This window comes from Pristiophorus japonicus, chromosome 26 (assembly GCF_044704955.1).
Source record: "Pristiophorus japonicus isolate sPriJap1 chromosome 26, sPriJap1.hap1, whole genome shotgun sequence".
Lineage (NCBI taxonomy): Eukaryota > Metazoa > Chordata > Chondrichthyes > Pristiophoridae > Pristiophorus > Pristiophorus japonicus.
Window position 1 is genome coordinate 26,610,940 of NC_092002.1, and position 12,838 is coordinate 26,623,777.

At 48.2% G+C, this 12,838-nt stretch overlaps 1 protein-coding gene across 1 annotated transcript in view; it reads left to right on the plus strand.

Moving 5' to 3' along the window:
- Positions 1–12,838, plus strand: part of LOC139239112 (spectrin beta chain, non-erythrocytic 1-like) — a 563,409-nt gene that overhangs the window by 165,188 nt on the left and 385,383 nt on the right. Inside the window, exon 9 of the mRNA XM_070867634.1 lies at positions 2,541–2,728. Within this exon, the coding sequence (XP_070723735.1) occupies positions 2,541–2,728 (188 nt within the window). The remainder of the gene's footprint in view (positions 1–2,540; positions 2,729–12,838) is intronic.

Genomic DNA, 12,838 nt, shown 5'->3' on the forward strand with positions numbered 1-12,838 from the left:
CCCCCTCTCTCCCCACTCTCCCCCCCTCTCTTCCCCCCTCTCTCCCCACTCTCTTTCCCCCCCCCTCTTCCCCCCTCTCTCCCCCTCTCTCCCCACTCTCCCCCCCCCACTCTCCACTCTCTCCCCCCTCTCTTCCCCCCTCTCTCCCCACTCTCTTTCCCCCCCCCCCTCCCCCTCTCTTCCCCCCTCTCTCCCCGCTCTCTCCCCCGCTCTCACCCCCGCTCTCTCTCTCTCTCTTTCCCCCTCTCTCCCCGCTCTTTCCTCTCTATCTGCTCTCCATCTCTCCCCGATCTCCCTCCCCCCTCCTCTCCTCTCTCCCACTCTCACCCCGCTCTCCCTCTCCCCGCTCTCCCCGCTCTCCCCCACCTCTCTCCCCTCACTCTCCGCTCTCCCTCTCCCCGCTCTCCCCCACCTCTCTCCCACTCTCACCCCGCTCTCCCTCTCCCCGCTCTCCCCCACCTCTCTCCCCTCACTCTCCGCTCTCCCTCTCCCCGCTCTCCCCCACCTCTCTCCCCTCTCTCTCCGCTCTCCCTCTCCCCGCTCTCCCCCACCTCTCTCCCCTCACTCTCCGCTCTCCCTCTCCCCGCTCTCCCCCACCTCTCTCCCCTCACTCTCCGCTCTCCCTCTCCCCGCTCTCCCCCACCTCTCTCCCCTCTCTCTCCGCTCTCCCTCTCCCCGCTCTCCCCCACCTCTCTCCCCTCACTCTCCGCTCTCCCTCTCCCCGCTCTCCCCCACCTCTCTCCCCTCTCTCTCCGCTCTCCCTCTCCCCGCTCTCCCCCACCTCTCTCCCCTCTCTCTCCGCTCTCCCTCTCTGCCCCCTCTCCCTCCTCTCTCTCTCTTTCTCTCCTCTATCTAGTGTATTAGCTGACTTGCCTTTTCAGTGATAAAGATTGAGCCCTTTCTCTGCTCTAAGATATGTTTGTGTGTTTACACAATGATACACTGCCCTTTCTCTGACCCTCTTGTTTCTTTTCCCTGGTTCTGTCTCACTGCCTTTCACTTCCTGTCTCCCTCTCATCCTCTCAACCCCTCTTATTCTGTATTTTATTCTTTCTATCTGTCTTTCCGTTGTCTGTGTTTCTCATGTTGTGCTCCCTATTCTTGGCACACGCTCTAAATCTATATTCATTCATTCTCTCGTGGGTTATCTTTTCACTCACTCTCACTCACTTTCACTCACTCTCACTCACACACCCTCTCACACACTCACTCTCACACTCACTCGCTCTCACTCGCTCTCTCACTCATTCATTCCCTCGCACTCACTCTCACACTCACTCGCTCACTCTCACACTCACACTCACACTCACACTCTCACTCTCACTCTCTCATTCATTCCCTCGCACTCACTCTCACACTCACTCACTCACTCTCTCACACTCACACTCACTCTCACTCTCACTCTCTTTCACTCTCATTCATTCTCGCACTCTTTCACACACTCTCACATACTCTCACTCACTCTCTCACACTCACACTCACTCTCTCTCTCTCACTCTCTCTCACCCACTCTCTCACTCTCTCTCATTTTCTCTCTCATTCTCTATTTCATTCTCTCTCTCATTCTCTCTCTCACTCCTACGCGCTCTCTCATTCACTTTCTCTTTCACTCACTCACTCTCTCTCACTATGTCTATCTGTGTATCTCACTCTGTGTATCACACTATCTCTCACTGTGTCTGTGTGTATCACATTATCTCTATCTCTCTCTGTGTCTGTGTGTATCACACTATCTCTATCTCTCACTGTGTCTGTGTGTATCACACTATCTCTCTCTGTGTCTGTGTGTATCACACTATCTCTATCTTTCTCTGTGTCTGTGTGTATCACACTATCTCTATCTCTCTCTGTGTCTGTGTGTATCACACTATCTCTATCTCTCTCTGTGTCTGTGTGTATCACACTATCTCTATCTCTCTCTGTGTCTGTGTGTATCACACTATCTCTATCTGTGTCTGTGTGTATCACACTATCTCTATCTCTCACTGTGTCTGTGTGTATCACACTATCTCTATCTTTCTCTGTGTCTGTGTGTATCACACTATCTCTATCTCTCACTGTGTCTGTGTGTATCACACTATCTCTCTCTGTGTCTGTGTGTATCACACTATCTCTCTCTGTGTCTGTGTGTATCACACTATCTCTATCTCTCACTGTGTCTGTGTGTATCACACTATCTCTCTCTGTGTCTGTGTGTATCACACTATCTCTATCTCTCACTGTGTCTGTGTATCTCTCACTATCTCTATCTCTCACTGTGTCTGTGTGTATCACACTATCTCTCTCTGTGTCTGTGTGTATCACACTATCTCTATCTCTCACTGTGTCTGTGTATCTCTCACTATCTCTATGTTTTTACATGTGTCTCTGTTTCTCTGTCTTTCTCTGCCTGTATGTGTCTCTCATTTTTATCTCTGCCCCTTTGTGTCTATCATCACTCTCTTTATCTCTCGTCCTCTCTCTCTTGTTCTTTCTCTGTGTCTGTCTCTGTCTCTCTCTTGCTCTCTGTCTGTTTGTCTGTCTCTCTCTGTCTCTGACAGGTTCTGGACAATGCTCTGGAGATTGAACAAATTATTGCGAGATATGAATCACTGGCATCTGAGCTGCTGGAGTGGATTGAACAAACCATCGCACTTATCAGCAATCAGCGATTCGCAAACTCATTGGCTGGAGTGCAGCAGCAACTGCAAGCTTTCACCATCTATTGCACCGTGGAGAAACCGTTCAAGTAGGCACCGAGAGCGAGGAACAGTCACTGGGCAACATTATAGGCACAGGGTGTCTGGACAGAGTGTATCTGTGACTGTATCTGGACAGAGTGTATCTGACTGTATCTGGACAGAGTGTATCTGTGACTGTATCTGGACAGAGTGTATCTGACTGTATCTGGACAGAGTATATCTGTGACTGTATCTGGACAGAGTATATATGTGACTGTATCTGGACAGAGTGTATCTGTGACTGTATCTGGACAGAGTGTATCTGTGACTGTATCTGGACAGAGTGTATCTGACTGTATCTGGACAGAGTGTATCTGACTGTATCTGGACAGAGTATATCTGTGACTGTATCTGGGCAGAGTATATCTGTGACTGTATCTGGACAGAGTGTATCTGTGACTGTATCTGGACAGAGTGTATCTGTGACTGTATCTGGACAGAGTGTATCTGACTGTATCTGGACAGAGTGTATCTGACTGTATCTGGACAGAGTATATCTGTGACTGTATCTGGGCAGAGTATATCTGTGACTGTATCTGGACAGAGTATATCTGTGAACTGTATCTGGGCAGAGTATATCTGTGACTGTATCTGGACAGAGTATATCTGTGACTGTATCTGGGCAGAGTATATCTGTGACTGTATCTGGACAGAGTATATATGTGACTGTATCTGGACAGAGTGTATCTGTGACTGTATCTGGACAGAGTGTATCTGACTGTATCTGGACAGAGTGTATCTGTGACTGTATCTGGACAGAGTGTATCTGACTGTATCTGGGCAGAGTATATCTGTGACTGTATCTGGACAGAGTATATCTGTGACTGTATCTGGACAGAGTGTATCTGTGACTGTATCTGGACAGAGTGTATCTGACTGTATCTGGACAGAGTGTATCTGTGACTGTATCTGGACAGAGTGTATCTGACTGTATCTGGACAGAGTATATCTGTGACTGTATCTGGACAGAGTGTATCTGTGACTGTATCTGGACAGAGTGTATCTGACTGTATCTGGACAGAGTGTATCTGTGACTGTATCTGGACAGAGTGTATCTGTGACTGTATCTGGACAGAGTGTATCTGACTGTATCTGGGCAGAGTATATTTGTGACTGTATCTGGACAGAGTGTATCTGACTGTATCTGGACAGAGTATATCTGTGACTGTATCTGGGCAGAGTATATCTGTGACTGTATCTGGACAGAGTGTATCTGACTGTATCTGGACAGAGTGTATCTGTGACTGTATCTGGACAGAGTGTATCTGTGACTGTATCTGGACAGAGTGTATCTGACTGTATCTGGGCAGAGTATATTTGTGACTGTATCTGGACAGAGTGTATCTGACTGTATCTGGACAGAGTATATCTGTGACTGTATCTGGGCAGAGTATATCTGTGACTGTATCTGGACAGAGTATATCTGTGACTGTATCTGGACAGAGTATATCTGTGACTGTATCTGGACAGAGTATATCTGTGACTGTATCTGGGCAGAGTATATCTGTGACTGTATCTGGACAGAGTATATCTGTGACTGTATCTGGACAGAGTATATCTGTGACTGTATCTGGACAGAGTGTATCTGTGACTGTATCTGGACAGAGTGTATCTGACTGTATCTGGACAGAGTGTATCTGTGACTGTATCTGGACAGAGTATATCTGTGACTGTATCTGGGCAGAGTATATCTGTGACTGTATCTGGACAGAGTATATCTGTGACTGTATCTGGACAGAGTGTATCTGACTGTATCTGGGCAGAGTATATCTGTGACTGTATCTGGGCAGAGTATATCTGTGACTGTATCTGGGCAGAGTATATCTGTGACTGTATCTGGGCAGAGTATGTCTGTGACTGTATCTGGACAGAGTGTATCTGACTGTATCTGGGCAGAGTATATCTGTGACTGTATCTGGACAGAGTGTATCTGACTGTATCTGGGCAGAGTATATCTGTGACTGTATCTGGGCAGAGTATATCTGTGACTGTATCTGGGCAGAGTATATCTGTGACTGTATCTGGACAGAGTATATCTGTGACTGTATCTGGACAGAGTGTATCTGACTGTATCTGGGCAGAGTATATCTGTGACTGTATCTGGGCAGAGTATATCTGTGACTGTATCTGGACAGAGTATATCTGTGACTGTATCTGGGCAGAGTATGTCTGTGACTGTATCTGGACAGAGTGTATCTGTGACTGTATCTGGACAGAGTATATCTGTGACTGTATCTGGACAGAGTGTATCTGACTGTAGCTGGGCAGAGTATATCTGTGACTGTATCTGGGCAGAGTATATCTGTGACTGTATCTGGACAGAGTATATCTGTGACTGTATCTGGGCAGAGTATGTCTGTGACTGTATCTGGACAGAGTGTATCTGACTGTATCTGGGCAGAGTATATCTGTGACTGTTTCTGGACAGAGTGTATCTGACTGTATCTGGGCAGAGTATATCTGTGACTGTATCTGGACAGAGTGTATCTGTGACTGTATCTGGGCAGAGTATGTCTGTGACTGTATCTGGACAGAGTGTATCTGACTGTATCTGGGCAGAGTATATCTGTGACTGTATCTGGACAGAGTGTATCTGTGACTGTATCTGGACAGAGTGTATCTGACTGTATCTGGACAGAGTGTATCTGTGACTGTATCTGGACAGAGTATATCTGTGACTGTATCTGGACAGAGTGTATCTGACTGTATCTGGACAGAGTATATCTGTGACTGTATCTGGACAGAGTGTATCTGTGACTGTATCTGGACAGAGTATATCTGTGACTGTATCTGGACAGAGTATATCTGTGACTGTATCTGGACAGAGTGTATCTGACTGTATCTGGACAGAGTGTATCTGTGACAGAGTATCTGTTCTGTCTTTAGATGCTCTGATAATGATTCCACGAGGCAAAGTATTGTACTTGAACTGTAGTGACCATAGTCCATTTAATATAACTCCAGAGTGATGTCCTGCCTTTTTTTACTAGGCCTGGCACAACTGTACAGGTAACCTACAAGTCTCCCACTGAGGTGCCCTCTGGTGGCACACCTTGGTGACCATACAGCTGGTGTACAAGTTTCCCATAGTAGTGCCCTCTGGTGGCACATCATATGTAATAGTACAAGCAGTAAGCATGTCTGGATACATGACATCACTCTCCCTCAAGCCTTTAGTGCAAATTGCCTTCATGCATTGACTGTGCTCTGGGCTTAGCTCTATCTGGTTGACCCTTGGAGTGTCGTTTCCATCTTGCGTGAGTAGGTGGTGTTTCGTTGGCAGTGGAGGTGCTGGTGGTTTCTGGTTGTGCGTCCATGACCACTCCATTCTCTCTCCCCCCACCACCGCGCCCCCCGCCCTCCACGTATAGATTATGCCGGTAGCTCATTACATTCATATACATTCGAGTCCAGAAAAAAAATTTGCATTTACATCATTACATTTGTGGTACAGGTGTGAGACAAGTACATTTGACTGGTACATACTTGATATATATTTGGAGTCAGTGCTGGGGTCGGCACCGGTGCGTGAGGACAAACTAGTTCCAGAACTGCTGGATGGTGTCTGGGTAGTCTGGTGGTGGCGCGGTGCCCAGTGCTGGCAGTGGGAGCCCGGTTGGCTCAAGTTGCCCGCTCTCGGGACCGTTGCCGTTGTTCCTAGCGTCGGGCAGGTTCACAGATGCCTGTGACTTCCCTGTCCTTTCCTTAAGTTAAGTTAATCCAAGGGTTAAGTCATGGCAGGAGAGCTCGGACACATGATATGCTCCTCGTGCACTATGTGGGAAGTCAGGGACGCTTCTGGTGTCCCTGACGACTACGTGTGCGGGAAGTGTATCCGCCTCCAGCTCCTGACAGACCGCATTTCGGCACTGGGGCTGCGGGTGGATTCACTCTGGAGCATCCACGATGCTGAGAATGACGTGAATAGCACGTTTAGTGAGTTGGTCACACCGCAGGTAAAGGGTACACAGCCAGATAGGGAATGGAAGACCAGCAGGAAGAGTAGTGCAAGGAAGGTAGTGCAGGGGTCCCCTGCGGTCATCCCCCTGCAAAACAGATACACCGTTTTGAGTACTGTTGAGGGGGATGACTCATCAGGGGAGGGCAGCAGCAGCCAAGTTCATGGCATCGTGGTTGGCTCTGCTGCACAGGAGGGCAGGAAAAAGAGTGGGAGAGCGATAGTGATAGGGGATTCAATTGTAAGGGGAATAGATAGGCGTTTCTGCGGCCACAACCGAGACTCCAGGATGGTATGTTGCCTCCTTGGTGCAAGGGTCAAGGATGTCTCGGAGCGGGTGCAGGATATTCTGAAAATGGAGGGTGAACAGCCAGTTGTCGTGGTGCACATTGGTACCAACGATATAGGTAAAAAAGGGGATGAGGTCCGACGAGATGAATATAGGGAGCTAGGAGCTAAATTAAAAAGTAGGACCTCAAAAGTAGTAATCTCAGGATTGCTACCAGTGCCACGTGCTAGTCAGAGTAGGAATCGCAGGATAGCTCAGATGAATACGTTGCTTGAAGAGTGGTGCAGAAGGGAGGGATTCAAATTCCAGGGACATTGGAACCGGTTTTGGGGGAGGTGGGACCAGTACAAACCGGACGGTCTGCACCTGGGCAGGACCGGAACCAATGTCCTGGGGGGAGTGTTTGCTAGTGCTGTTGGGGAGGAGTTAAACTAATATGTCAGGGGGATGGGAAACTATGCAGGGAGACAGAGGGAAATAAAGGGGAGACAGAGACAAAAGATAGAAAGGAGAATAGTAAAAGTGGAGGGCAGAGAAACCCAAGGCAAAAAACAAAAAGGGCCACATTACAGCAAAATTCTAAAGGGGCAAAGTGTGTTAAAAAGACAAACCTGATTGCTCTGTGCCTCAATGCGAGGAGTATTCGGAATAAGGTGGACGAATTAACTGCGCAGATAGCAGTTAATGGATACGATGTAATTGGCATCACGGAGACATGGCTCCAGGGTGACCAAGGCTGGGAACTCAACATCCAGGGGTATTCAACATTTAGGAAGGATAGGCAGAGAGGAAAAGGAGGCGGGGTGGCGTTGCTTGTTAAAGAGGAAATTAATGCAACAGTAAGGAAGGACATTGGTTTGGATGATGTGGAATCGGTATGGGTGGAGCCATGGAATACCAAAAGGCAGAAAACGCTAGTGGGAGTTGTGTACAGACCACCAAACAGTTGGGGACAGCATCAAACAAGAAATAAGGGCTGTGTGCAATAAAGGTACAGCAGTTATCATGGGCGACTTTAATCTACATATTGATTGGGCTAACCAAACTGGTAGTAATGAGGTGGAGGAGGATTTCCTGGAGTGTATTAGGGATGGTTTTCTAGACCAATATGTCGAGGAGCCAACTAGAGAGCTGGCCATCCTCGACTGGGTGATGTGTAATGAGAAGGGACTAATTAGCAATCTTGTTGTGCGAGGCCCCTTGGGGAAGAGTGGCCATAATATGGTAGAATTCTTTATAAAGATAGAGAGTGACACAGTTAAATCAGAAACTAGGGTCCTGAACTTAAGGAAAGGTAACTTCGACGGTATGAGGCGTGAATTGGCTAGAATAGACTGGTAAATGATAGTTAAAGGGTTGATGGTGGATAGGCAATGGCAAACATTTAAAGATCACATGGATGAACTTCAACAATTGTACATCCTTGTCTGGAGTAAAAATAAAACAGAAGGTGGCTCAACCGTGGCTAAAAAGGGAAATTAAGGACAGTGTTAGATCCAAGGAAGAGGCATATAAATTGTCCAGAAAAAGCAGCAACCTGAGGACTGGGAGAAATTTAGAATTCAGCAGATGAGGACTAAGGGTTTAATTCGGAGGGGGAAAATAGAGTACGAGAGGACGCTTGCAGGGAACATAAAAACTGACTGCAAAAACTTCTATAAACATGTGAAGACAAAAAGATTAATGAAGACAAACGTCTTCAGTCGGACTCAGGTGAATTTATAATGGGGAACAAAGAAATGGCAGACCAATTGAACAACTACTTTGGTTCTGTCTTCACGAAGGAAGACACAAGTAACCTTCCGGATGTACTAGGGGACCGAGGGTCTAGTGAGAAGGAGGAATTGAAGGATATCCTAATTAGGCGGGAAATTGTGTTGGAGAAATTGATGGGATTGAAGGCCGATAAATCCCCGGGCCCTGATTGTCTGCATCCCAGAGTACTTAAGGAAGTGGCCCTAGAAATAGTGGATGTATTGGTGATCATTTTCCAACAGTCTATCGACTCTGGATCAGTTCCTGTGGACTGGAGGGTAGCTAATGGAACACCACTTTTTAAAAAAGGAAGGAGAGAGAAAACGGGTAATTATAGACCGGTTAGCCTGACATCAGTAGTGGGGAAAATGTTAGAATCAATTATTAAGGATGAAATAGCAGTGCATTTGGAAAGCAGTCACAGGATTGGTCCAAGTCAGCATGGATTTATGAAAGGGAAATCATGCTTGACAAATCTTCTGGAATTTTTTTGGGATGTAACGAGTAGAGTGGACAAGGGAGAACCAGTGGATGTGGAGTATTTGGACTTTCAAAAGGCCTTTGACAAGGTCCCACACAAGAGATTGGTGTGCAAAATCAAAGCACATGGTATTGGGGGTAATGCACTGACGTGGATAGAGAACTGGTTGGCAGACAGGAAGCAGAGAGTCGGGATGGGAGGCAGTGACTAGTGGAGTGCCGCAGGGCTCAGTGCTGGGACCCCAGCTCTTTACAATATACATCAATGATTTGGATGAAGGAATGGAATGTAATATCTCCAAGTTTGCAGATGACACTAAACTGGGTGGCAGTGTGAGCTGTGAGGAGGATGCTGTGAGGCTGCAGGGTGACTTGGACAGGTTAGGTGAGTGGGCAAATGCATGGCAGATGCAGTATAATGTGGATAAATGTGAGGTTATCCACTTTGGAGGCAATATCACGAAGGCAGAATATTATCTGAATGGTGACAGACGAGGAAAAGGGGAGTGCAACGAGACCTGGGTGTTGTGGTTCATCAGACATTGAAAGTTGACATGCAGGTACAGCAGGCAGTGAAGAATGCAAATGGTATGTTGGCCTTCATAGCAAGAGGATTTGAGTATAGGAGCAGGGAAGTCTTACTGCAATTGTACAGGGCCTTGGTGAGGCCTGGAATATTGTGTTCAGTTTTGGTCTCCTAATCTGAGGAAGGACGTTCTTGCTATTGAGGGAGTGCAGCGAAGGTTCACCAGACTGATTCCTGGGATGGCAGGACTGACATATGAGGAGAGACTGGATCAACTGGGCCTTTATTCACTGGAGTTTAGAAGGATGAGAGGGGATCTCAGAGAAATGTATAAGATTCTGACGGGTCGTGACAGGTTAGATGCAGGAAGAATGTTCCCGATGTTGGGGAAGTCCAGAACCAGGGGACACAATCTTAGGATAAGGGGTAGGCCATTTAGGACTGAGATGAGGAGAAACTTCTTCATCAGAGAGTTGTTAACCTGTGGAATTCTCTACCACAGAGAGTTGTTGATGCCATTCATTGGATATATTCAAGAGGGAGTTAGACATGGCCCTTACGGCTAAAGGGATCGAGGGGTATGGAGAGAAAGCAGGAAAGGGGTACTGAGGGAATGATCAGCCATGATCTTATTGAATGGTGGTGCAGGCTCGAAGGGCCGAATGGCCTACTCCTGCACCTATTTTCTATGTTTCTATGTTACGCCCCAGATCGCTGCTGCTCCGTGAGGAGCAGTCGTCTAGCAGTGCACAGGGAACTGCTGACTGACTTGCCTGGACGTTATTTGGTTTGGGATTGTTATGTATTTAACCCTGGGCAACCTGTATCACATCATCACCAGAGGGCCCACCTGGTGGAGTCCCAAGGGTCCCAGCAACCTTTGGGAGCACGGTATATAAGCAGGCCACCCACGCGGTACCTGCACTCTGGAGTCTAATTAAAGGAGCTGAGGTCACACTTACTCATTGCTCACAGTACTCAGTTTCATCCTTTATTATGAGTGTAACAATTGGCGACGAGGTAACGAACAACCGCACGAAAATGCAAAGAACAGTTGGTATCCTGGAGAAGTTCTCAGAAGGGGTCGATTGGGAGGCCTTTGTGGAGAGATCGACCAATACTTCGTGACCAACGAGGTGCCAAACGAAGGGTGATCCTCCTCACCGTGTGTGGGGCAACAACCGATGGCCTCATGAAGAATCTTCTAGTTCCGGTAAAACCAACAACCAAATCCTATGAAGAATTGTGTACTCTGGTCTGGGAGCATGTGTCAACGGTCGGAGGGCCAGGGAGTAGTGAGCTATGTCGCCTTGCAGGACATTGCGAATTCGATGGATTCCTTGAACAAATGCTGAGAGACTTTTTTGTGCTTGGCATTGGCCAGGAGGTAATCCCTCGCAAACTATTGACTGTTGAAACACCGAATCTGAGTAAAGCCATACCGATAGCCCAGGCATTTATGTCCACCAGCGATAACACCAAACAAATTTCGCAGCATAAAGAGGTTTCGGCCAGTACTGTGCACAAAGTAACGTTGTTTTCGAGCAGAACGTACACGCCGGCTGCTGCATGACCTCAGATGACCCAGAGTCCGCCATCAATCGTTAATGTGAGGCAGTTAACACCTTGTTGGCGCTGTGGCGGTGATCATCGGGCCCATCAATGCCGCTTCAAGCACTATGCGTGCAACGGCTGTAGAACAATGGGACACCTCCAGCGAATGTGCAGGCGAGCTGCAAACCCTGCAAACCACCACGTTGCAGAGGAAGATCGATCCACGGTGGATCAGGCTGAACTAGAGACTCGAACCGAGGAGGCAGAAGTGTACAAGGTACACACCTTCACCACAAAATGTCCACCAATAATGTTAAAAGTTGAACTGAACGGTATTCTAGTATCCATGGAACTGGACACAGGTCAGTCCATAATGAGTAAAAAGGCCTTCGACATTCTGTGGTGCAACAAGGCACGCAGGCCCAAGCTCAGCCCCATTCACACCAAGCTAAGACCTTACACCAAGGAACTGATCCCTGTAATTGGCAGTGCAGCAGTAAAAGTCTCCTATGATGGAGCAGTGCACGAACTCCCACTATGGATCGTGCCAGGGGATGGCCCCACACTGTTCGGCAGAAGCTGGCTGGGAAAAATCCGCTGGAACTGGGACAACATCCGAGCGCTTTCGTCCGTCGACGATGCCTCATGTGCCCAGGTTCTGAGCCGATTTCCATCATTGTTCGAGCCAGGTATTGGAAGTTTCTCGGGGCGTGAAAGTGCAGATCCATCTGGTTCCCGGTACACGACCCATCCACCACAAGGCACGGGCGGTACCGTATATGATGCGAGAGAAAGTGGAAATTGAGCTGGACAGGCTGCAGCGAGAAGGCACCATCGCGCCGATGGAATTCAACGAGTGGGCCAGTCCGATTGTCCCGGTACTCAAAGAGGACGGCACGGTCAGAATTTGTGGGGACTATAAAGTAACGATTAACCGTTTTTCGCTACAGACCAATACCCGCTACCCAAGGCAGACGACCTATTTGCAACCCTGGCTGGAGGGAAGACGTTCACCAAGTTGGATCTGACCTCGGCCTACATGACACAGGAGCTGGAGGAGTCTTCGAAAGGCCTCACCTGCATCAACATGCACAAAGGTCTGTTCATCTATAACAGATGCCCGTTCGAGATTCGGTCGGCCGCGGCAATTTTCCAACGGAACATGGAGAGCCTGCTAAAGTTGGTTCCACACACCGTGGTTTTCCAGGGCAACATACTGGTCATAGGTCGGGAGACCAAGGAACACTTGGAGAATCTGGAAGAGGTTCTAAGTCGGCTAGATCGCGTAGGACTCAGGTTGAAACGCTCGAAGTGTGTTTACCTGGCGCAGGAGGTCGAGTTCTTGGGAAGAAGAATCGCAGCAGACGGCATCAGACCCACCGACACCAAGACGGAGGCCATCAAGATCGCGCCGAGACCACAGAACGTGACGGAGCTGCGGTCGTTCCTGGGACTCCTCAACTATCTCGGTAATTTCCTACCCGGGTTAAGCACCTTGCTAGAACCCTACATACTGCACAAGGGAGACGACTGGGTGTGGGGGAAGTCACAAGAGG